Source organism: Coniophora puteana (genome assembly GCF_000271625.1).
Source record: "Coniophora puteana RWD-64-598 SS2 unplaced genomic scaffold CONPUscaffold_10, whole genome shotgun sequence".
Classification (NCBI taxonomy): domain Eukaryota; kingdom Fungi; phylum Basidiomycota; class Agaricomycetes; order Boletales; family Coniophoraceae; genus Coniophora; species Coniophora puteana.
In genome coordinates, this window is record NW_006913062.1 from 1,316,015 (window position 1) to 1,335,536 (window position 19,522).

The 19,522-nt window shown below is 49.2% G+C and overlaps 5 protein-coding genes across 5 annotated transcripts; 1 reads left to right on the forward strand and 4 right to left on the reverse strand.

Moving 5' to 3' along the window:
• Positions 1–1,076: 1,076 nt before the first annotated feature.
• CONPUDRAFT_75183 (uncharacterized protein) lies at positions 1,077–2,461 on the reverse strand (the record flags this gene model as incomplete). Its single annotated transcript, XM_007772984.1, has 8 exons — positions 1,077–1,130; positions 1,281–1,329; positions 1,395–1,770; positions 1,827–1,886; positions 1,938–1,939; positions 2,239–2,267; positions 2,326–2,364; positions 2,426–2,461. The coding sequence occupies 8 exons, from the start codon at positions 2,459–2,461 to the stop codon at positions 1,077–1,079; spliced, it is 645 nt and encodes a 214-aa protein (XP_007771174.1).
• Positions 2,462–6,890: 4,429 nt separating this feature from the next.
• CONPUDRAFT_138766 (uncharacterized protein) lies at positions 6,891–8,912 on the reverse strand. Its single transcript, XM_007773363.1, has 9 exons — positions 8,641–8,912; positions 8,514–8,579; positions 8,369–8,456; positions 8,212–8,305; positions 7,820–8,159; positions 7,708–7,763; positions 7,609–7,655; positions 7,205–7,541; positions 6,891–7,136 (listed from the first exon to the last, which is right to left on the reverse strand). Exons 1-9 carry the CDS (start codon positions 8,862–8,864, stop codon positions 7,081–7,083), a joined length of 1,308 nt encoding a protein of 435 aa, XP_007771553.1. The 5' UTR covers positions 8,865–8,912; the 3' UTR covers positions 6,891–7,080.
• Positions 8,913–9,227: 315 nt separating this feature from the next.
• On the reverse strand, positions 9,228–9,643 carry CONPUDRAFT_83899 (uncharacterized protein; the record flags this gene model as incomplete). The annotated part of the gene is made up of 2 exons (XM_007773364.1): positions 9,228–9,449; positions 9,501–9,643. Coding segments are annotated over 2 exons (270 nt in total), but the record flags the coding sequence as incomplete, so codon positions are not given.
• Positions 9,644–14,041: 4,398 nt separating this feature from the next.
• On the reverse strand, positions 14,042–16,270 carry CONPUDRAFT_167530 (uncharacterized protein). Its single transcript, XM_007773365.1, has 13 exons — positions 16,057–16,270; positions 15,960–15,992; positions 15,883–15,902; positions 15,813–15,827; positions 15,722–15,760; positions 15,643–15,671; positions 15,568–15,581; positions 15,483–15,515; positions 15,258–15,317; positions 14,828–15,200; positions 14,719–14,767; positions 14,547–14,648; positions 14,042–14,514 (listed from the first exon to the last, which is right to left on the reverse strand). The coding sequence occupies exons 1-13, from the start codon at positions 16,136–16,138 to the stop codon at positions 14,269–14,271; spliced, it is 1,095 nt and encodes a 364-aa protein (XP_007771555.1). The 5' UTR covers positions 16,139–16,270; the 3' UTR covers positions 14,042–14,268.
• Positions 16,271–17,628: 1,358 nt separating this feature from the next.
• On the forward strand, positions 17,629–19,470 carry CONPUDRAFT_128212 (mitogen-activated protein kinase). The gene is made up of 7 exons (XM_007773366.1): positions 17,629–17,781; positions 17,838–18,031; positions 18,104–18,164; positions 18,229–18,812; positions 18,871–18,936; positions 18,990–19,050; positions 19,114–19,470. Exons 1-7 carry the CDS (start codon positions 17,676–17,678, stop codon positions 19,197–19,199), a joined length of 1,158 nt encoding a protein of 385 aa, XP_007771556.1. The 5' UTR covers positions 17,629–17,675; the 3' UTR covers positions 19,200–19,470.
• Positions 19,471–19,522: the final 52 nt, after the last annotated feature.

Sequence of the window (19,522 nt, forward strand, 5' to 3'; positions counted from 1 at the left end):
AGAGCGCAGCCCCGGCGCGACGGATGTAGTAACACTCCATGCGTTATCAAGGATCGGGCTCGGTGGTACAGGCACGCAAGCCCTAGACGTTTTGGATTGCCTTCGTATTCCAAGGGAAGCGATAATAGACTTGCGGATGAATAGCCTTGGGTCTGCAAACGAGGTTCCATTGAGGTTGACAAACTCGCTACGGGGACGTTACCGTAAATCACCCACAGTCTCGTCGGCAGACCCGACTGCTCTTCAGGACATAGGGGCTCCGCCAGTTCTCCGCAGAATCTGGCTCTCCTGCATGATGGACTGGATCGCTGTCACAGGCTCCGTGCGGCCCGCCACGCGCGACTCCGCGAACGTAGAGTCGTTTAACGACGACAAAGACCATCACATCCACATCGCTCTCAAGGTCAGCATATATAATCACCCTGAGGTTGTCCCAAAGGTGTTCCATTCCTTGCCAGTCAATTCCATCACGTCCCTTTCTCTTGCGGGCCTTCGCTTTCAAGATGTTCACTCATCCCACTGGGAGACGCTGTGGGCCGCCGTGCCCGCCCTACGCGTTCTGCACGTTGCAAGCCTGTCACTCGCGAGTACTTACACATTCATCATTTCCTTCTCGAAAAAAGACTGTTTTTGCGAACAACTAGCGGAAATCACACTTGATAACATGCAGTTTTCGGTGGCATCGCGTGCTCTACTTCGCATATTCTTAAAGGCGCGCACGGAACGGGGCAGCCGTCTACAGCTCTTGAAGTTCATACAATGCTGGGGTTTGGCTGAAGAGGATGTAAAACAGATGAGAAATGACAAAACGGTTGCAGGAATAATCTGGGAAGAGGTCATAAAAGACGATGATGAATGTACTGATCCTGGTTACCCTCTATTTGACTGAGGCGTTAAGTTGTCCCTAGACCATCTTATGATCCACCGTGCTGTATCAATAACACGTACTGGTAGATAGCACTCAAGGACACGGATTAGGTTTATCGATTGGTCACCATGCTGGTCGGATTTCTTCGGCGAAGAGGTACGTGAAGAACTATCACTATACACAGGCAAAGCTGATTTTATATCCGAGCTCAATCTACGTATAAAGCCTCTCCTGCGTATGGCTGTGGTTGAGGTTTCGTGCACTGAGGACAAATCTTCCACAGATTATTATTGAGTATGCCATTAGAAAAGCGTTAGTGATGTTGAGGTATTTTGAGTACAAGCGGGTCGACACGGTATGAGTGAGCTCTATGCGAGCTGGGGTCCTCAATAGCTGCACTATGATTACTTACAGGTAAGCCAAAGTACATCCCAGTTGCTATGGCGCAACCAGCGAAATATCTGAAAGAAAATGCAACGGTGAGACTTATGGTATCTGATGACCAACTTGAACAGATGTAGCTCACAGCACGAAATACACGATACTATACTTAAGCAACATTTTCACCGTCAAGCCAATGCTCGTCGCCTTCCACTCCCGCTTGACACTGCCCAAGCGCTTGAACACTGCGAACAGCGCAAGAGAAAACATGATGAGCTCGTAGCAGAATATCGGCGCGTATATGGCCGTCAAGAGCGTTCCTATGCTAGAGAAGGCGCACATCCTCCAAACTGACGGGTAAAATTCTGGGCCAAGTGGTAGATTGGTGTATGCAACACTGTGCAGCCATACAAACAGAGCAGCCATTATGCCTGCAATCTCTGCTGGCAGGAGTCCGAGCGTTGTAACGAGAATCTTCTTTGAGTTGCTATACATAACGCAAAGTCGTATCAGCATGATTACTATCGTGGAGATGGGTCAGGAGTGCAGCGGTGCAGAAGAGGATAGTGGGACATACCTTGGTTTGACCATACGGAGACGAATGGCCCGAAAACAGTGACTAGATCAAGAATTTTGCCTAACGTTAAAATTAGTTAATGAAATATTATAAGCGTTGTATTTGACGTACACCTAGAAAATGTGGGAAATAAGCTTGGAAGTTAGTAAAGACATGTGAGATCGTGGCTCCAGGTTCACATCTATAAGCCATAACAAGGCTTTCAACTCGGAAATTGGAGTGAACTAAATGTGAATTTACAGTCACTGAGAACGAAGTGCGGAATGATACTAAGGGAGATAAAAGCAAATCCGAGTCAGCGGTGCAGCGCCACTTGTGGCCAAACAAATTCCGCGCTCACGTAGACTATTGACGCTTCGTACAAGGTCAGCACGTGTTGCAACGAAAAGAAACCAAATCATCTATCACTTACATCATGACTCCGCCTCCAATGTATCGATTCTATGAGGTTGTCATGTGTCAGACACTAAGCATCATGCGCACGACATAAACAGCTTACCACAAAGTAGAAGAAAGTCACTACGGAAAATTTCCTTCCCTAGGTATATTTCCGAGGTCAGTACAAGTATGCTGAAGATCGTGCATGATGAGAAACTTACCCACATGATACGAATCTCGAGGCACATTAGATACATATCATAAACTGGTTAACCATAGCGTCCACCTCATCGTCGAAGGTCAAGACTGGTGAAACATAGACATCGGTCACGGTATTAGTATATGATAACGAAGAATAGAACCGACCATGGTCATATATGATGATAAGGGTAGCAGCAACTGTAAATTTCGAAGCGTGAGCTGACCTTGTATGAGCGCATGCGAGAGCAGACCTACCCTGGCCGAACCCGGTCAGTTGCAGGGTTCGCGCAGTATGGAAGACAGAGCTAAGCATTTCTCGCTCTTGCTGTAAAGCTATCACTATAATAGTGCTGAAGGACATTCAGAGGAAGGAGAAAAGAAGGACACGGCGCGTTGTCCCAAGCATCTTCCGCACTCTTGATATTAAGTCCGTTGGCACTGATCCAGCCTCGTAGAGTTTATCACGGATAGCATGACACATGATGTGATTCTGATATAGATGCACCGGTGCGATTCCGAGAAACCTTATGACCATGTTTTGAGTGACGGCTTCGGCCGCCGCTAACCACGAAAGCCCTCGGTTTCAACGTCGATGCTTCCGATTGGTTCTTTTGGAAGTGCAAAGTGGGAAGCTGTACAAAATGATGTCCTTGAAACGACTTCTAAGCCTGTGCTATTGGAATTCCGTGCCTTCATCAATGATTGTGCTCACTGCTCATCGCATTCGTACTCACCGCAATCTAACACTATACGTGTCTACAAAATTAATGTCAACAGCATTCATACTGGACGGGAACAACATACATGACGGTCGGAAGATACCGATGGACGTGATATGAAGACATAGCCAAAAGTTATTCAGGATAGCCAATCATATCAGATTCCGGGATGGGGATTGTGCCACAGCGAAACAAGGCAAAGAGGACATAGGATACTGCGAAGGTCTGGACAACTGATACGAGGCCACCGGAGTGCGGCCCGACCCGACAGAACCACTCAAAGGTGATGTAAAATGTTCGCGGATACGTGAAGTCATGTCGAGCTGTTCGCTTGGCGTCAGTAATTTGCTATGCAATCCGATCGTGACATCCTCTGGACGAAGGCCCTGTACTTCTGAGGAATAGTTGAACCTTCGTGCGCTGAGGACTATGTGGCTTCCAAGCAGTCATCAGTAACATCGTCGGCGACTTGGCGACTTGTGAGTCTTGGCAAAAGATTGCCCAGTCACACAATGTCACACCCATGCGCGAAATCATGTTCTATGTAACTTTGAGGTCAGTTTTTAGCCACAGTGCGGCTGTGTACACTAACCATTAGTTCTTCCTGCAACGAGGCATTTTTGAACCAGGGAATTGCACGGGAATGTCGATTCGAGTGGACTCGGCTACTCAGTGACATGCGTTATTTATGTGACATGTCACGGATTTAATCACGTTTTGAGAGTAAACTTTTCAAATTTTCTTACTTTCTGGTCGGCTTTCGGCCTGTCCGGACTTTCGGGGCTTGTACAAGCTTGCACAAGCTTGTTCAAGCTCCGACCAGTCGGCTGTAAGGTTCCTGATGCAGAACAGACGCGGACATGAGAAATGCATCGAGTGTTACGATCTGTTTATTTCACTCTTCGTATCTGGACATCTACTAGTATCAGCAACTGGACACTTCTAGTAGATTCGATTTCATTCTATCTTTTTCCTTGTAATATCTTGGATTCCTTACGAATCCTACCGGCTTGATTACGAACCACAAGTCCTTATGACTTGTTTTCTTTATCAGCGCATTGTATTAGGATTAGCAATAATATGAATCCTGATGATTCATATTACTTCTTTCTCAGTCAGCGACTGACTGATTTCTTAGCAATCACTGTAAGATCTTACGAATCACAGTGTCATTGCAACTTGGTAAGCAACTAGTAGAAAGGTATATAAACTCGCATGTACGAGGCCCAAAAGCCTCAGACTAGTTCTACCTCTATTACTACAGACAATCGTTCTCACTCTAAGATCGTAGTCGCGGACTACCGATAGTAAGATAACACGAAAGATAAGATAGTAAAACCTAAGAGATCAGTTCTCTTCGAACCTCATACGCAAGGCGTATTATCAGATTCTTATCAGAACATCGAGATAGTAATCTACGAGGTTCCGAACCCTAACATCGAGAAGGTTAATGTATGTCGACTTGTCGTGGAGGTTGATAAAAGTGAGCAAGTGGTTTGTATACCGGAGGAAAACCTTGAGTAGCTCACAGGTAAACCAAGGTACATGCCGGTGGCCACCGTGCAGGCTATAATATACCTAAAGTATGGGATAAAAGTGAGTCACTTCATCGTAAATCAGAGATTATGTACGATGTACAACTTACACCAAGAAATACACCACACTGTACTTTAAAAGCATCATCACCAGTTCCCTGAACCTATTCATCTTCGACGATTCCTGGCTGATGCCACCCAGCCGTCGAAAAACAGCAAAAAGCGCAAGGAGGAACATGACCACCTCGTAACAGAAGATGGGCACGTAAACTGCTGTTATCGACCTGTTCGGTAGTGGCATAGCGCACATGTGCCATGAGTCAAAAATAGATCTGAGGGGCTGATTTGTGTACGTGATGTCGCGTAGACACATAGCCAAAACAACTGCTATAGCTGTGACCTCTGCCGTGAAGAGAATGAGCGTAAACAGAAGGAGTCTCTTTGACTTATTATACATGGCATAGAGACGCAGCTGCATGATCACTGTGAAAAGATGTAGTTATCCGCATTGTAGCTATCTACAGGTTACGCACGTTGGGCTGCCCATACACACAAGTAAGCGCCGAAGATTGCGATTAATTGAATAACCTTGCCTGAAGAATAACTGTGAGGAACTTTCAATATAGCCAGATATTTGCTCACAGCTTTATGGTCGAACACCCATGTTTCGAGGGAAACTCAGCGGGAACTTGGCAATAAACAAAAGGTTTCTTACGTCTAGAGTATCATAAGATGGTGATATTGAGTGTTAAAATAATGTGACAATATTGCTTACATAGACCGTGAACGTTGTGTTAACATAGGCTGCGTCAGAGCGGTGTTAATTTAAGCTAACTTTGAATAGCTTCACGGCTCACATAGCGCATTAAAGCTGCACATCGCCTGAACACATTTGACGACGATAAAAAAATGGACAACTCACAAGAGAACCGCATCACCCAAGTATCGAATCTAGTTGTGGTCTTTATGCTGTTAGGATACCCGGATTGCAAAAACTTACCATGAGGTAAAAGAATGTCACAGGAGAGAAATGCCTTCTCTTGAGAAACGATTCAACTCTGCTGCCCATACTAGCCCTGAGGATTGGATCACTAACCCAAACAAGTTGGACCTGGATGAGCTAATTAGCAATCAGATGTATGCGGCAGTGGTCGTGGTTACTCGTCTCATCTCCCAAGCTTAGAGCTGGAACACAGATGAGCGCCTCATAGTTAAATTATGGAGAGTACTACTGACCATGGTCGTATAACGTGACAGCGACAGCTGCGACTATTTGTTGTCTGATGATCAGCGTGTTTCTCCGTCATAACGAAGGCTGACCTTGGCAGAATCTGGTTGTTTGTAAGATACGGATAGTTTGAAGTAGTACTTCGAGCCCTTCCTCTCCCGATTGTAACCGTAAGTGGGCCATCTTGTACTGCGTGCTCAGATGGTTGAAACTGTTGGAGAGAGATGAGAAAGCGGCGGAACACTCTTCTAGGGCTCCGAGTCACGGGAAGGCTGATGTAGACTATATAAGAGCAGTTGGACCTTCACAGGCGCATGCAGGCCGCCTCTTTCTGACGAAGGCGGTGCATTAAGGAGCTTTGGTTGGGTAGAGCCGGTAATAACGGTACTATACTGCAGGCGCTTAGCATCGACTCACCAAATCACCTCAGGTACATGGTACTGAAGACTCGACACTCACACACTAATTTGAGAATCTTGATCATTCATTGTTCCTTCGTTGACCAGATGAATTCGTGATTCTACCCACAGAAGAGGAGTGAGATGAGCACACGCACTGACGTTCCTGGAAAAGGTATCCAAATTCGGGTCTTGTGCCATGAGAAGTATACGGAATTAGCCCTTGCTAACGAGGTACATGACCGAAAATATCACCGCAGTTTGTGCAGAGAATAAGATCTCATTCTCCAACGAAGACGGGGATCAATCTAGGGCATACTTACGCACGCGACATCCGCACGCATAGCCGGAGCTCTGCTATTGACTAGTCAATGTAGCCCAATCGACATTTAGGCAAAGGCTTGCCCGAGTAACTGTTGTGCAGTTGGGACGCATTGAATCTTTGTGGTTCCGCTTGACAAAGTGAATATACACTGAAATGAATTAGATCGTGATTCAGCATAGCTTCCGCAGCGGGGCGAGGGTTAGAAGGCCCAGGCTATTGGAGCATATGTAGAGAGGAATGGGCTAATACTTTCACAACTCCGCTGCAACCTCAGACACCCAGGATACCCTGGTTTTGGACGCAGCATGAGTCCGCAGCATGAAGTTATGCTGTGAGCGTTGATTCCAAGAGTGTTGGACAATACCTTGAGTGTATGAGGGTGAGCTGAAGGCCGCATTTTCTATCAGAATTCAGGGCTCTGAACGGTATATTATTAGATATCGTCCAGTAAGACAGATCCAGGGCGGGCATCATAGTGAGTCTTTTCCTTCTCTGCCTGATGCCATCTGCGCCGCATATGGATTCCCTAGCGGTGAACCACGCTCAGGTTAGATTCCTCGTCAGATTCCACAGGAAAAGGCTCAAGGAACGTACGGGATCCCCAGGACGGTACTGGTGCCATGGGCATCTCCGGCCTCTCCTGTGCCCCTGGCTGACTATCTTGTGCCGCCTCTCCTCCAGCCAACTCAACTCCGCCAGTAAACTGAGGCGGCGGGTAAGGCGGAGGGGCGTATTGCGATGGTATTGGAGGAGCCGTTCCATTTGCTCCCCCGCCATCTCCGCTGTTACCGCTGTGGGCGACTTGATCGAACAATCGTCTTCGATAACCATCGAGCTCCCCGCGTGCATGGCTAAGCGCGTTAGAGGCTTGGAGGAGATCGTTACCGATGACGTCGGCCCGACTGCGTGAACTTGAAAGCTGGTGCGTCAGCTAGAAAAGTAACATGTGTGCGTGTGCAAGTTAGCCACGGAAAGATAGGAGTTAGGGAAATGCGCACGAATTGACGAGCTTCTTGAAGCTGGTTTGTCGCCATCTCAATCTTGTCTGATTCGCCACGAATGAGGACGAGAGAATCCAAGACATGGGAGGAACTCACGGTGAGCATTCATGTCGGTGATGATGTTATCAAAGAATATGTCCATTGTTGACGAGCTGTGTCGCAGATGACTATGTCGCTTCATGGCGGAGGTAAAGGTGACCACACTCACATCTGTGGGATTTGCAATCCCGGGATTGGTTGCACATCGTCCGGTGAGTTCGCGTGTATGATCGCCTGATGCACCAACATGTCTGCTTGGCCTGCGTAGCTCGTCGCCGTACTGACCGCATTGCGTTCCATCATATCCGCTCCAACCCCACCGCCCCACATGTCCCAAGTCGAGTATGATAAGGCCTGCTGCATCTCCTGCTGAGCGCGAGCGCTGAGGTCGTAAGCACGAGAAAGCAGGTCAACGACTTGCGACTCGCTGTTAAGACACAGCTGGATCTGGTCATAACGCTGCTGAGCTTGGTGAACGGCGCGTTCGAGTTGGTCATCGAGAGGGAACTCTGAGAAACTGATCAACGGAAATAGCGGACGAGACGAAGTGAGCCAAGAAACCTGAGGTAGGACCGTCAAAGATCGATTTGTAGAGGTGATCAAGTTGCGCCTTCAGCTCGCTGTGACGGGACGCTTCGGCGGTGAGGTTCCTTAACTAAGGCAATGGCACTGAAGCTCAGACAGTCGCTCAGACGTAATGATCAGCAGGCTTACGCACAACTTCGTTGCCCTCATCTAGTATCTTCTTGAACAGCTCTGCTTCCTCCTTCGCCCTCATCTCCTTCTCTAGCGCTTCCACGAACTCCCTAGGAAGATATTAGTTGAAATGCCTTTTGTACTCAGAACATGTGAAAAGTGCGCACCTGTGCTCTTTTTCAACACGCTGGTCATACTTGTTCCCCTGGCCACCCACACGATACGCGAACTTCCTGTGCGTGAACGCGATGAGCACAGGTATGCAGTGGAATGCATATGGTACCTTTACCATACCTGATCTTACTTTCTGAAACCTCCTTATGCTCCTTCTTCTCTTTCTTCGTAGTCTTCTCGAGCTCCTGAATGTTCTTCGTAACCACCTCTAGCTGCGTGTTAAGCCCTCGAATGTACTCCTGCTGGCTCTGGAGAGCCTTGGGCGCGTAATCGAGGGCTCCAATCAGGCGAATGAGGTCGTCGTGATGCGACACACTACTACGAATTGTGTCTGTGGTTGACATGTAGTATCAAGCTTTCGGTAGAGTTTTGCCTAAGCAGGGGCTGGCAGGTGGGTGGTGCGATGAAAGCGAAGTACGGTCTGAGATGGCCATCTGGGATGAAGAGGATAGTTTATGTAAGTTTTAGGCTGAGGCTGTGGTGGGTGAACAGTGGCCTTCCATGGAAGATGGTGGCGACGTCGTGGTCAGAAGGCGATAAGTGCTCGGTAACTTTCGGCGGGACTACCATGTCAGGCATTTGCCGACATATATAACTCAAGCTGCCGTCGGTACATATTGTCAGCGATGTTGCCAAGACATGGATGCATAGCCCTCTACAGCATCTCCAGCATGCGACAAACCCGAGACTCATTTGTTCATGCTCCAGCTCAAAGTAGCGTTGTACTGAATATGTTACGACTAAATAAATCCAATAGCCCCTATTCCCCATTACATCACTTCCAGCCCGAGGTCCTGCTATGTTATTGTATGTATTTCACGACATAGACTCGAGGCAACACTCTGTATCCGTAGATTTCCTGGTTCATGTATCTGAGAGAGTCGCCTGCCAATCGAGTGACGGAACGTAGTTGCACCGAGTCTATCCTACTAATATTATGACGATGTGAGTGTAATTACCAACGGAGAACAGGCACGTACTTGTCCCATTCCACATTGCAATGGCAATTGAGCAACCGAAGCACATGAGCCTGAGGAGGCCAAAGAGTGGGAAGCTCTGCAAGAGTGAGCCGCAAATTTGGCTGAAGGCGGACTCGGAGGAATTGCCGGCCCCGCGCAAGATGACCTCGGAGGTACAATCGAGTGGCGTGGCGAGCCTGGCAGAGACATCATTTCAAATCGATTTCCATCGATGAATGCCATTGGGACTTGGCTCTCGCGAAGAATAACTCCGCTCGTGTCGAGGCGTTCGACACCAGGACCAGCAGGATTGAATTTTCGTGCGCTGAGAACCATGTGGCTTCCAAGGAGAACTGATGCGGTCATGAGGAACACATCGAGAAGGTTAATGTAGTCTGCCTGGATGTATTGATATCAAGCCAATCAATTAAGTAGATGCAGCTAAAAAATTCGCTTACTGGGAGTCCAAGGTACATCCCCGTCGCAACAGCGCAGGCTATCACATATCTGCGCTTGACTTCAGTCCGAGCGTGTATATATGGGTAATGGAGTGGGCTTACACCAAGAAGTATGCAACGCTATGTCTGAACAACATATTGACCGTCGCGTGTAGCCTGTTCACCTTTGAATCTTTCCCAATACCACCTAGCCGCCGAAAGACTGCGAACATTGCCAGCACAAGCATGACAACTTCGTAGCAAAAGATTGGTAAATAAACCGCTGTTATCGACTTGACGGGGCCAGGCATGGAGCACATGTGCCACGAAGAGAGCACAGGCGCGAGGGGTTCGTTCTCGTAGGTAGTTTGGCGAAGATACATGGCAAATACGGCCGACATGCCTGTGACCTCCGCCGCATAGAGAATGAAGGTGAAACCAAACATCCTACACGAGTTTCCGTACATTGCATACAGACTCAATTGCATGATCACTTCGACGAGCTTAGCTGATTTTCTTTTGCACTGAGTAGTCCAAGAAATAACTCACGCTGAGTAGCCCATACACACACAAACGTGCCATAGATTGCCGCCAGCTGGAGTACCTTACCTAAATCAAATATTGCTGGTGAGCTCAGTGTGAAAACCGACAGCTAGCAAACTTGCAACTGCATGTTATTGTATGGTCCGAAGCGCGTCAATTCCGAGTCAATCGAATGAGGACTTGAATGGGAGCTTACGTCTATGTAACCGTTAGGATTTACTCTCAGCGTCAAGACAGAATATGGACTCACATCCACGGAGAAAGTTGTCGTAACATATGCTGAGGACATTGTCATGCGAGTGTTTATCGAAACGTGTTCTCAACTTACATAGGGCATTAAGGCTTCGAACAAGTCAAGGTCAGCAAAACGAGGCTGCGTCTCTACCACTTACACAAGCACGACGTCGCCCAGATATCGAATCTAAAAGCAAGTTTGTAAAATGTCGTTTCGAAAACATAAAGGGCCTACCAAGAAGTAAAGAAATGTTACTGGAGAAAACGGCCTTCCCTTCAGACGAGGAGTTGAGTCTGAGTAGTAAAACATTAAGAAGAATGATACAAACCCATACGAGTCGAATCTATAGGAACGTTCAATAGATTAGTGCACAACACACGGCGTGAAACGGTACGTACTTCACGTCCAATACTGAGAGCTGCGAGAGATTCAAGATGAGTTATGAGTCTGGCATATCGTGGGCTGAATGTCTCACTGTGATCATAAATGGTGACCGCCGCCGCGACGACTAGTAAGGACAACGCGGGGGTTAATTCATCGAGATCAAGAGCAAAAACACAGATGCCTTGCCTTGACAATACCTAGTTGCTTCAAAGACTCGAACAGTCTGAAGTAATGTTTGAAGCGCTCGCTGCTCTTGTTCCAGCGGCAAGCTCGACATCCTTGCACTGTCGAGAAAATTTGCTCTACGGAGAGACCAGGGGAAGGGCAGATTCACTCGGTGCTGCAAGCCATACCCTTCATGTATGTGCACGAGAACAGCCCGGTTGGATGATGGGACTACAGCCTGAGAACTTGCAGATGATCCTGAGATATTGTTCGTCTCTGCCCCGTTCCAATGATGGGAAACATAGCACCTAGTGAGCGGTGTTAGCATGTCATGGTACTTTCCTGGATAAATCCCAAGCACTTGAGTGCGGAACCGACTGAATCTAAACATTCGGAACGTGGTCATAACGTGGATGAACGTAACGTGAGATGCTACTCCGCATAAAATGTTGCGCAATGGGGTCGGATATTCTTATATGCATTTGGATCAGTGTCGCGCATGGCACTAACAACATCATGCTGATCCCGCTGCCTTCTTGTCTGATGCCGCCAATCTAGCATATGGATTCCCTGGCAATGGATAACTTGGATGAAATCGATACTGTTGGACTCGATTAAGTACAGATTCAAAGATGACTCACATAACCCCGGTAGGTTCTCTGCTCCTCAGGATGCACCACTGCTACTTCGAGCAACCGTGACTTGATAACCGTCTGGAATCCGTATCGAGTCTCGCGAGCGCCTGGAGCAACGTGTGTAATTTTGGGGTAGGTTATCATGAGGGACAGACGAGGCGTAGATTTTGGTAGGTGCTTGCCAAGGAAGTCACCCACTTGCTTCAAGCGTAGGTAGTGAGTGAGACGACGAGAGAAGACATAGAGAACAGGGGCTTGACCCCATTGGCATGGGGCTGTGCAATACTGGTTCAAAACGGGTAACCTGGCCCTTTTTTGCCCGTTGACAAGAGTCGGGGGAGGATCCGCGTCGTGTTTGCTGCCGTCCGCGTCGTCCATCCTGCGCGCGCACTCTAGACGCTAGGTTGAAATGCATCGTGTCTTACTCATCAACGAGATCATCCTCCATATTTCTCGCCATGTACCGTCCAACAAGGATCTTTCGGTACTCGCCAGAGTCTGCCGGCCATTCAGCGAACCCGCTCTCGACGTTCTGTGGTCAACTCTGGGCTCTCTCATTCCTCTCCTAAGGTGCCTGCCCGGCAACCTGGTTGGCATTATAAGGGACAAGGGTAACATAGTAAGTGATGTTTCAAGTCTTCTGTGGTACGCAGCAGATTCAAGTCATCCCTGCTCAGGTGTACATCCTCAAACGTCCCTTTTCTCGCGCCGACTGGAACGTCGTCCTAAAATATGCTCGCCGTCTCGTACACCTTCAAGGAATCGCGAACAGCGCGCACGCTGGCAGGGCGTACATCAACACTCGCTGTCTGATTGATAGGACCATCTTGAACGTTCTTGGCGATGCTCCAACGACACGACTTTTCCCAAAACTTCGAAAGCTGACGAATATATATATACCTGGCCTAGACACTATGCGGTTCTTTCGATCTCTGCTCGGGCCATCATTGACGCACCTAGAAGTCAAGGCTTTTGGACCGCCCTTGAATGCACATGTTCTGAGCTTCGTCGCTTCCATTGGAGACATCTGTCCCTCGATGCGTCATTTCAGCTGGCAAAATAGCGTCAATCTTTCGAAGCCTGTGGTGGATAGTTTCGCTGAAGCGGTATGCTCATGGAGTAACATCACGCATATCACATGTCCTGTGCTTGATAGTGCAGCATTATACCGCCTTTCATCCCATACCAGTCTTCGCGAACTTTCTTCCGCTCTTTCTGGGCCTTTCCCGGACTATCTAGAACCTAGAGCCGCCGCTTTTCCTTCCCTCACGTGGCTTGCTTTGACGACCCCACCGGACCAGTCCCTTGCTACAGTCACGAGTTGCTTGAAGAAAATGGACATTTCGCCCGCTCGCCTCACCTTCTCTGCTAGCTTGGCTGAAAAGCGTTCGCTAGTCGATCTTCTACGGGCAGTCTCAACACGTTGCTGCGCCCAAAACCTGACCTCTCTTGGCGTTAGCGAATGCAATGCACTCAAAGACAGCGACGATGCGACACAGTTCGCTATAACCTTTTCAGCTTTCCGTCCCATACTGTGCCTAAACAACCTCACTTCTCTCGTGATCGACACGTATCGGGACATTCGGCTTGACGATGACGATCTTCTCGAGATGGCCAAGGCATGGCCCAATCTCCAAGACCTTACTCTCAGCTCGCACTGGGGCTGGAACATCCGTTCACTCGTCACACTGTATGGTCTTCGCAGTTTCATAGCCAGGTTGCCAAGATTAGGGTATCTTTCTGTCTCCATTGACGCCGAGCGTCCCCTTCTAACCGAGTCATATCTCGAGAAGGATGCGGACGCGACAACGTTTGAGAGCACTCGGTGCACTTCTAGGGTTTTTGGCTTGAATTTGTTGGACTCTCACATCGGGGCCGATAACATACTCATTGTTGCCGCATTTTTATCTGACTTGTTTCCGAACACAGATGCAATCCAAACTTTCGGCAATGATCCAGTACAGGAAGAGCGGTGGGAGAATGTGCGGAGGACAATGTCAGTCTTGCGTCAGGTCAGGAGGCAGGAGAAGGCTCGGTGGACAGGAGATCCGAGTTTGAGCCATGAATAAGGGTATCGTTGACGTCAGGTCTTATTGCATGGACTTGTTGCCTAATTGCTCATTACTGTTATGAGATCTGTTCGAATGCATGGGCGACTATCATCGATTCGCAGTTTTCAACAGCGGTGTAGAAAAGCTATGTTTCACTGCTATGTCTATTTCATGGAGTGTGGTCCACCGCCGAGTAAGCAGCAAACTACAAAGAATGTGATGGATTCAGACTAGTTCAAGAACTGTGTTGCAGAATTAGGAGAAGCAACATCGGAGAACTCATCGTCCACAGTAGCTAGAGAAGAAGAAAACGGCGAGTGGACTCGTTCACACTCCACATCATGACGCAAGGGTGACTGTGCCACCGAAGCGCACGATACCGACGATGTGGGGAACTGCGAGGGTCTGAACGGGTGATAGGGATAAGAAACTGCGGGGGAGTGCACTGTTCCGAGCGCGTGCGCCGAGCACGAGAATGAGGCGAACGAAGTTGTCGGGGCGAACGTGGGAGGTACTATGGTTGTACTCGTCATCTCGAATGGCTGATTCACAGCGGCTGCTGGTGTCTTCCCCGAGCCGACGGTCCTATAGCACAGGTTGGACGCGTTCGCGCTCACTTCAGGTGTGGGGCTGAAGCCTCGTGCGCCTAGGACCATGTGACTCCCTAGGAGCACGGAGATGGCCATAAGAAACACGTTGAGGACGTCGATGTATGTCGGCTGTCCGTAGACGTCAGATAAGGAAGTGAAAGAAAATGGAAGCCAGATTTAGACGATACAAGAAACTTACAGGTAATCCGAGATACATCCCGATCGCAACTGCGCAGGCAATGAAGTACCTAAGGTTGGAACTCAGCAAGGAGACACCTTTCCGATCTGAGAAATAGAAACGGTCTTACACCGCAAAGTAAACGATACTGTACTTGAACAGCATATTCACCGTCGCCTGCAGCCTCGTCCTCGACTGGACTGCAGCACCGATACCACCAAGCTTGTGAAACACGGCGAAGAGCGCCAGTCCGAACATGACCATCTCATATGCGAATATGGGCACATAGATGGCGGTGAGAGACCTGTTCGGGCTGGATGTCGCGCACATGTGCCAAGAGTCGATCCACGGGGCAAAGGGACGGTTGTTGTAGGTGATGATGCGCATCCATATCACAATGACGGTCACCGTGCCAGCCATCTCGAGGAGGAGAAGCGTAAGCGTGAAGGAAAGAATTCGTTTGCTGTTGCTGTACATTGCGTATAGGCGTAGCTGCATGATGACTTATCGTGGCATTTAGTTAGCTGTGTTTATGCGATCGGCATCTTTTGAACACGCACGCTGAGTGGACCATATAGATATAAAGGGACCAAAACAGGCTATTAGCTGGAAGATTTTGCCTGAGAGACGATGTGAGTTACGGTATATTATTTGCTGGGATAGAGACCTACAGCTACACAGAGACACGCGAGTCGTTTCAGCGCTAACCATGAGGAGATTACAAGAGGCCCTTACGTCTGTACTTGCTGTCAGACTAAAGTTGAAGCATGAGCAGACTTCGTCACTTACTTGTACTGAGAAGGACGTATTTGTAAACACTGCGACAAGACCGTTAGTCGATTCCTCCTATAAACGGTAGGAGATGCTTACGAAGTGCATCGCAGCTATTCATGGAGTTGGTGAGAAACGTGCTTGCTGAGATCAAAATCGACTTGGTTCGCTTACATGATAATGATGCTTCCTACATATCGATTCTATGGCGAATGACTCTCATCAGGCCTACTCACGGAAGCGCAAAACGTACCACGAGGTAGAGAACCGTTACTAGGGAGAATCGTTTCCCCTTATTGACGATGTCAGTTACAAGGGCAGTCAAACATGACCGAGGCACCCACCCATATGTGGCGAATCTGAGAATCGTTCAGCGACAGAGACGTAGCGCTCTTAGAGCAAGGTCATACATACCTCGTTATCAAAGTTGAGGACTGCAGATAGGTGGGAATGAGTTATGATGTAGAAAGAGCGTAACGTTTGATATTTACCATAGTCGTGGATCACAATGACAACTGCAGCGACTAGGCGACTATGGTCATCATCATGCTAACACATTAGAAGTTTGAGCACTGGTACGGAACTTACCTTGACAGAACCTGGTCGCCTGCAACACATCAACAGTCTGAATCAGCGCATCGAACTCCTGCTGCTGCTGCATCGTCGCCATGTTTCCCTGATCCTTGAGAGTGAGAATAAGAGTCAAATATACGAACGGGTGACGGGAACGGAAAGCAAGGGAGATGGGAGATGTGCTCAAGCATTATCGAGCCTGCTGGTACAGCCTATAAGAGTTGGAGATGTATGGCACGGCGGTGATGAACTATGCCTGGATTAAGCCAAACTCAGAAGGAATGTACTAGCGATATGATGAATGTGCAACATGAGTGCCTATAAGATGCCCGATATCAGATATTTTGGACGCACGCTTGTGATGGACAAGTATGATGAGGACTCGTAAGGTATTAGAGCCTTGGGTGTCATAAGAGCACACTACCTATTAGAGAACCGTTTAAATGGATCCGCCCGCGGCTTAGCGTCTGATGGGGGATGTCTGGAACATAAGTGCGTCGGGAGATAGAGGGCGTGCTCTGATCTTCGGGGATTCGTTGTGGCGGTCCGGGGGAAACGGGGGATATTTCCTCGATCAAGAATTTTAGTTCATGGGCTGTGAGGGATGCTGGCGTCAAATGAGATGGTTTGCGGGTAAAAGAACATCTGCTCCATCGCGCCCTGAAACTCCGTCTTGATGGCCTCGAAAGGCCTTGCATCTGTGCGATGGTCAATGATGCCGTGGGTAGAGGTTCATCAGTAGCTCATCGGGCTGAGCAAGTTTCGTTATCGTTCTGCCCATGATATACTGCGACAACGTTGCCTGGCCAAGCCAAACCTGACAAGCTCAGCCTAGACAAGGGTAAACCTTGAAACAATAACAAGAGCAAGGGTTCAAGAATATCAACAGCTGAGTTATAGATAGCATGGGTCTTGCTAGAAATCAGAGATACACAGCTTATCATCGCGAAGCTTTGAGGACGCTCATCACTGATCTTCAAGATGCTAGTGGGTAATCCGAGGCCGGAAGAGCGTTCACATGGCCAAGAGAGGCTGTAGCCAACTGCAACGCACTCGGCATCGTAAAGTCTCGTCGTTTCAAGTCTTATCGTTAAGGAACGCTTTCCAGAACTAGAGAGCTTCTCTTTGGTAGAGGCACCGGCGGGGTGAGAAAGGGGTAGACTGCGGACGCACCGCCCGAGCCAGTGACCTGAGGGGACCGAAGCAAGCAGGCACGTTGGTCCCACACAGGTGAAGGGGTGAGAACAGGGGAAGCAGCCTGGTATCCTCGCAACGGGGCTACCATCGCCATGGTGAACAGCCAATATGTGAATGTGGACTAGATGAGGACAAGGCAACGCGAGCCTGCCGGGAAAAGCGAGCTCGGACATATCTGCTTTAGGCCTGGATTTGTATGACATGATGTGGGAATTTACTGATAGTGGAAATTAGCCGGACCAGTTTAACGCGTCTGGCTGTAAATCTAAGGACAAAAATCCGGGAGCAAACTGGTTCGGGAGCGGGGAGGCAGCTGTCGTATCGAGAACAAAAACAAGACCGCTCTTATAGTCCCTTGCCTCCGTCCTCACTTCCTCTCGCCTCTTCCTTCCACACTTCCTTCCCCAACTTCCCCTCATTCCTCTCCTCACGCAGACATGCCGGACTCGACCAGCCAGACAGTAGAAAAGTCGCAATCCAAGTCCAAGAGTCATGGCTCTTCCCAGGCTCAGCCCGCTCCTCGCAAGGTCAGGTTCAATGTCGGTGAGTCACATACGCGCGTATGTGTATAGAAGAGGCGACTCATGCGCGGCTTGTAGGCACGCAGTACCAGGTCCTCGACGTCGTAGGCGAGGGCGCATATGGCATCGTCTGTTCGGCCGTGCACCGGCCAAGTGGCCGCAAAGTCGCAATCAAGAAGATCATGCCCTTCGATCACTCCATGTTCTGCCTCCGTACCCTCCGAGAGCTCAAACTCCTCAAATTCCTCAGCGAAGCAGGCGTTAGCGAAAACGTGAGTCTATCCTCCCTTCACCCCCGTGTTTCATATTCGTGGCTGCGCGTGCTTACGGCAAGCTCGGGCTAGATCATCTCTATCCTTGACATCGTCAAGCCATCGTCACTTGAGAGCTTCAAAGAGGTCTATCGTGAGTCCGAGCCCCTTCGATCGACAAGGCGTGTCCGACACGAGATGGCTGACACCTCCATTAGTCATTCAGGAACTGATGGAGACTGACATGCACCGCGTCATCCGGACGCAGGACCTCTCGGACGACCACGCCCAGTACTTCGTTTATCAGACTCTCCGCGCGCTCAAAGCCCTGCACTCGGCCGATGTCATCCACCGCGATCTAAAACCCTCCAACTTGCTGCTCAACGCCAACTGCGACCTCAAGGTGTGCGACTTCGGCCTTGCGCGCTCCGTCAAGACCGCCGAGCCGTCGGGCACCGAGACGGGCTTCATGACCGAATACGTCGCGACGCGGTGGTACCGCGCGCCCGAGATCATGCTCACGTTCAAGCAGTATACCAAAGCGATCGATGTCTGGTCTGTCGGATGTATTCTCGCCGAGATGCTCTCGGGCAAGCCACTGTTCCCCGGACGGGACTACCATCACCAGCTGACGCTCATTTTGGACGTGCTCGGCACGCCGACACTGGATGAGTTCTATGCGATCACGACGAGGCGGTCGCGCGATTACATCAGGGCGCTGCCGTTCCGCAAACGGAAACCATTCGCGCAGATTTTCCCCAATTCGAATCCGCTCGCGATTGATTTCTTGACGAAGGCACTGGTACGTGGTCACTGCGTTTGCTTATTCGAGGCCACCCCTGACATTAGTACCTTAATAGACGTTCGACCCCAAGAAGCGGATGACTGTCGAGGAGGCTCTCGCCCACCCATACCTGGAAGCTTACGTGCGTTCCCCACATTATCCTCATCCGTACCCATCACTCACTCACCTTGACAGCACGATCCCGACGATGAACCCGTCGCTCCCCCTCTCGACCCCGAATTCTTCGAGTTCGATCGTACGTCGCCCTATCCTATCATCCCATTTTCCCATCATCCTGACGTCTTTCCCTTTTCTTCAGTCCACAAAGACGACATCAGCCGCGAGCAGCTCAAAGAGCTCCTCTACGAGGAGATCATGACTTTCCGCCCTGCCCCGATGACCTAAACCGCCCATCTGAGTCGCTTAACCCACGGACTACTCCCACTTCGCGCGAGCTTCTCTTCATATCTTTACCTCACCTTGTTTTCGCTTGGGTCTCGTCTCTCCTGCTTCTGTCATTCGCTTTCCTGTTTATCGCCTGTACCTATAACGCTTCGCCAATCGATCAACCTTCATCAGCTGTTGTAGTTTTCGCAATTCTCCTCTCGGCGTACTGACGCAGAGGCTTTAAACTGTTGTTGCCAAAAGCCGCATTATAGAAACATACTACATCATATATATACATTACCTCTGTGGAAATTCATGGCCTGCGCACAGCGAAACATTTA

What these genes read in the sequence shown, in the direction of transcription:
- CONPUDRAFT_138766 (XM_007773363.1), bottom strand. Translation starts at nt 8,864, where the DNA reads ATGTCAACCACAGACACAATTCGTAGTAGTGTGTCGCATCACGACGAC. An exon ending in CACCGACATGAATGCTCACC is followed by an intron (nt 7,656 to 7,707) that starts GTGAGTTCCTCC and finishes GTGGCGAATCAG; the next exon opens with ACAAGATTGAGATGGCGACA. An exon ending in AGTACCGTCCTGGGGATCCC is followed by an intron (nt 7,137 to 7,204) that starts GTACGTTCCTTG and finishes GTTCACCGCTAG; the next exon opens with GGAATCCATATGCGGCGCAG.
- CONPUDRAFT_167530 (XM_007773365.1), bottom strand. Translation starts at nt 16,138, where the DNA reads ATGGCGACGATGCAGCAGCAGCAGGAGTTCGATGCGCTGATTCAGACT. An exon ending in CATTGTGATCCACGACTATG is followed by an intron (nt 15,903 to 15,959) that starts GTAAATATCAAA and finishes ACCTATCTGCAG; the next exon opens with TCCTCAACTTTGATAACGAG. An exon ending in GTCCTTCTCAGTACAAGTAA is followed by an intron (nt 15,318 to 15,482) that starts GTGACGAAGTCT and finishes ATCGTCTCTCAG; the next exon opens with GCAAAATCTTCCAGCTAATA.
- CONPUDRAFT_128212 (XM_007773366.1), top strand. Translation starts at nt 17,676, where the DNA reads ATGCCGGACTCGACCAGCCAGACAGTAGAAAAGTCGCAATCCAAGTCC. An exon ending in GAGCTTCAAAGAGGTCTATC is followed by an intron (nt 18,165 to 18,228) that starts GTGAGTCCGAGC and finishes CACCTCCATTAG; the next exon opens with TCATTCAGGAACTGATGGAG. An exon ending in CGAATTCTTCGAGTTCGATC is followed by an intron (nt 19,051 to 19,113) that starts GTACGTCGCCCT and finishes CCTTTTCTTCAG; the next exon opens with TCCACAAAGACGACATCAGC.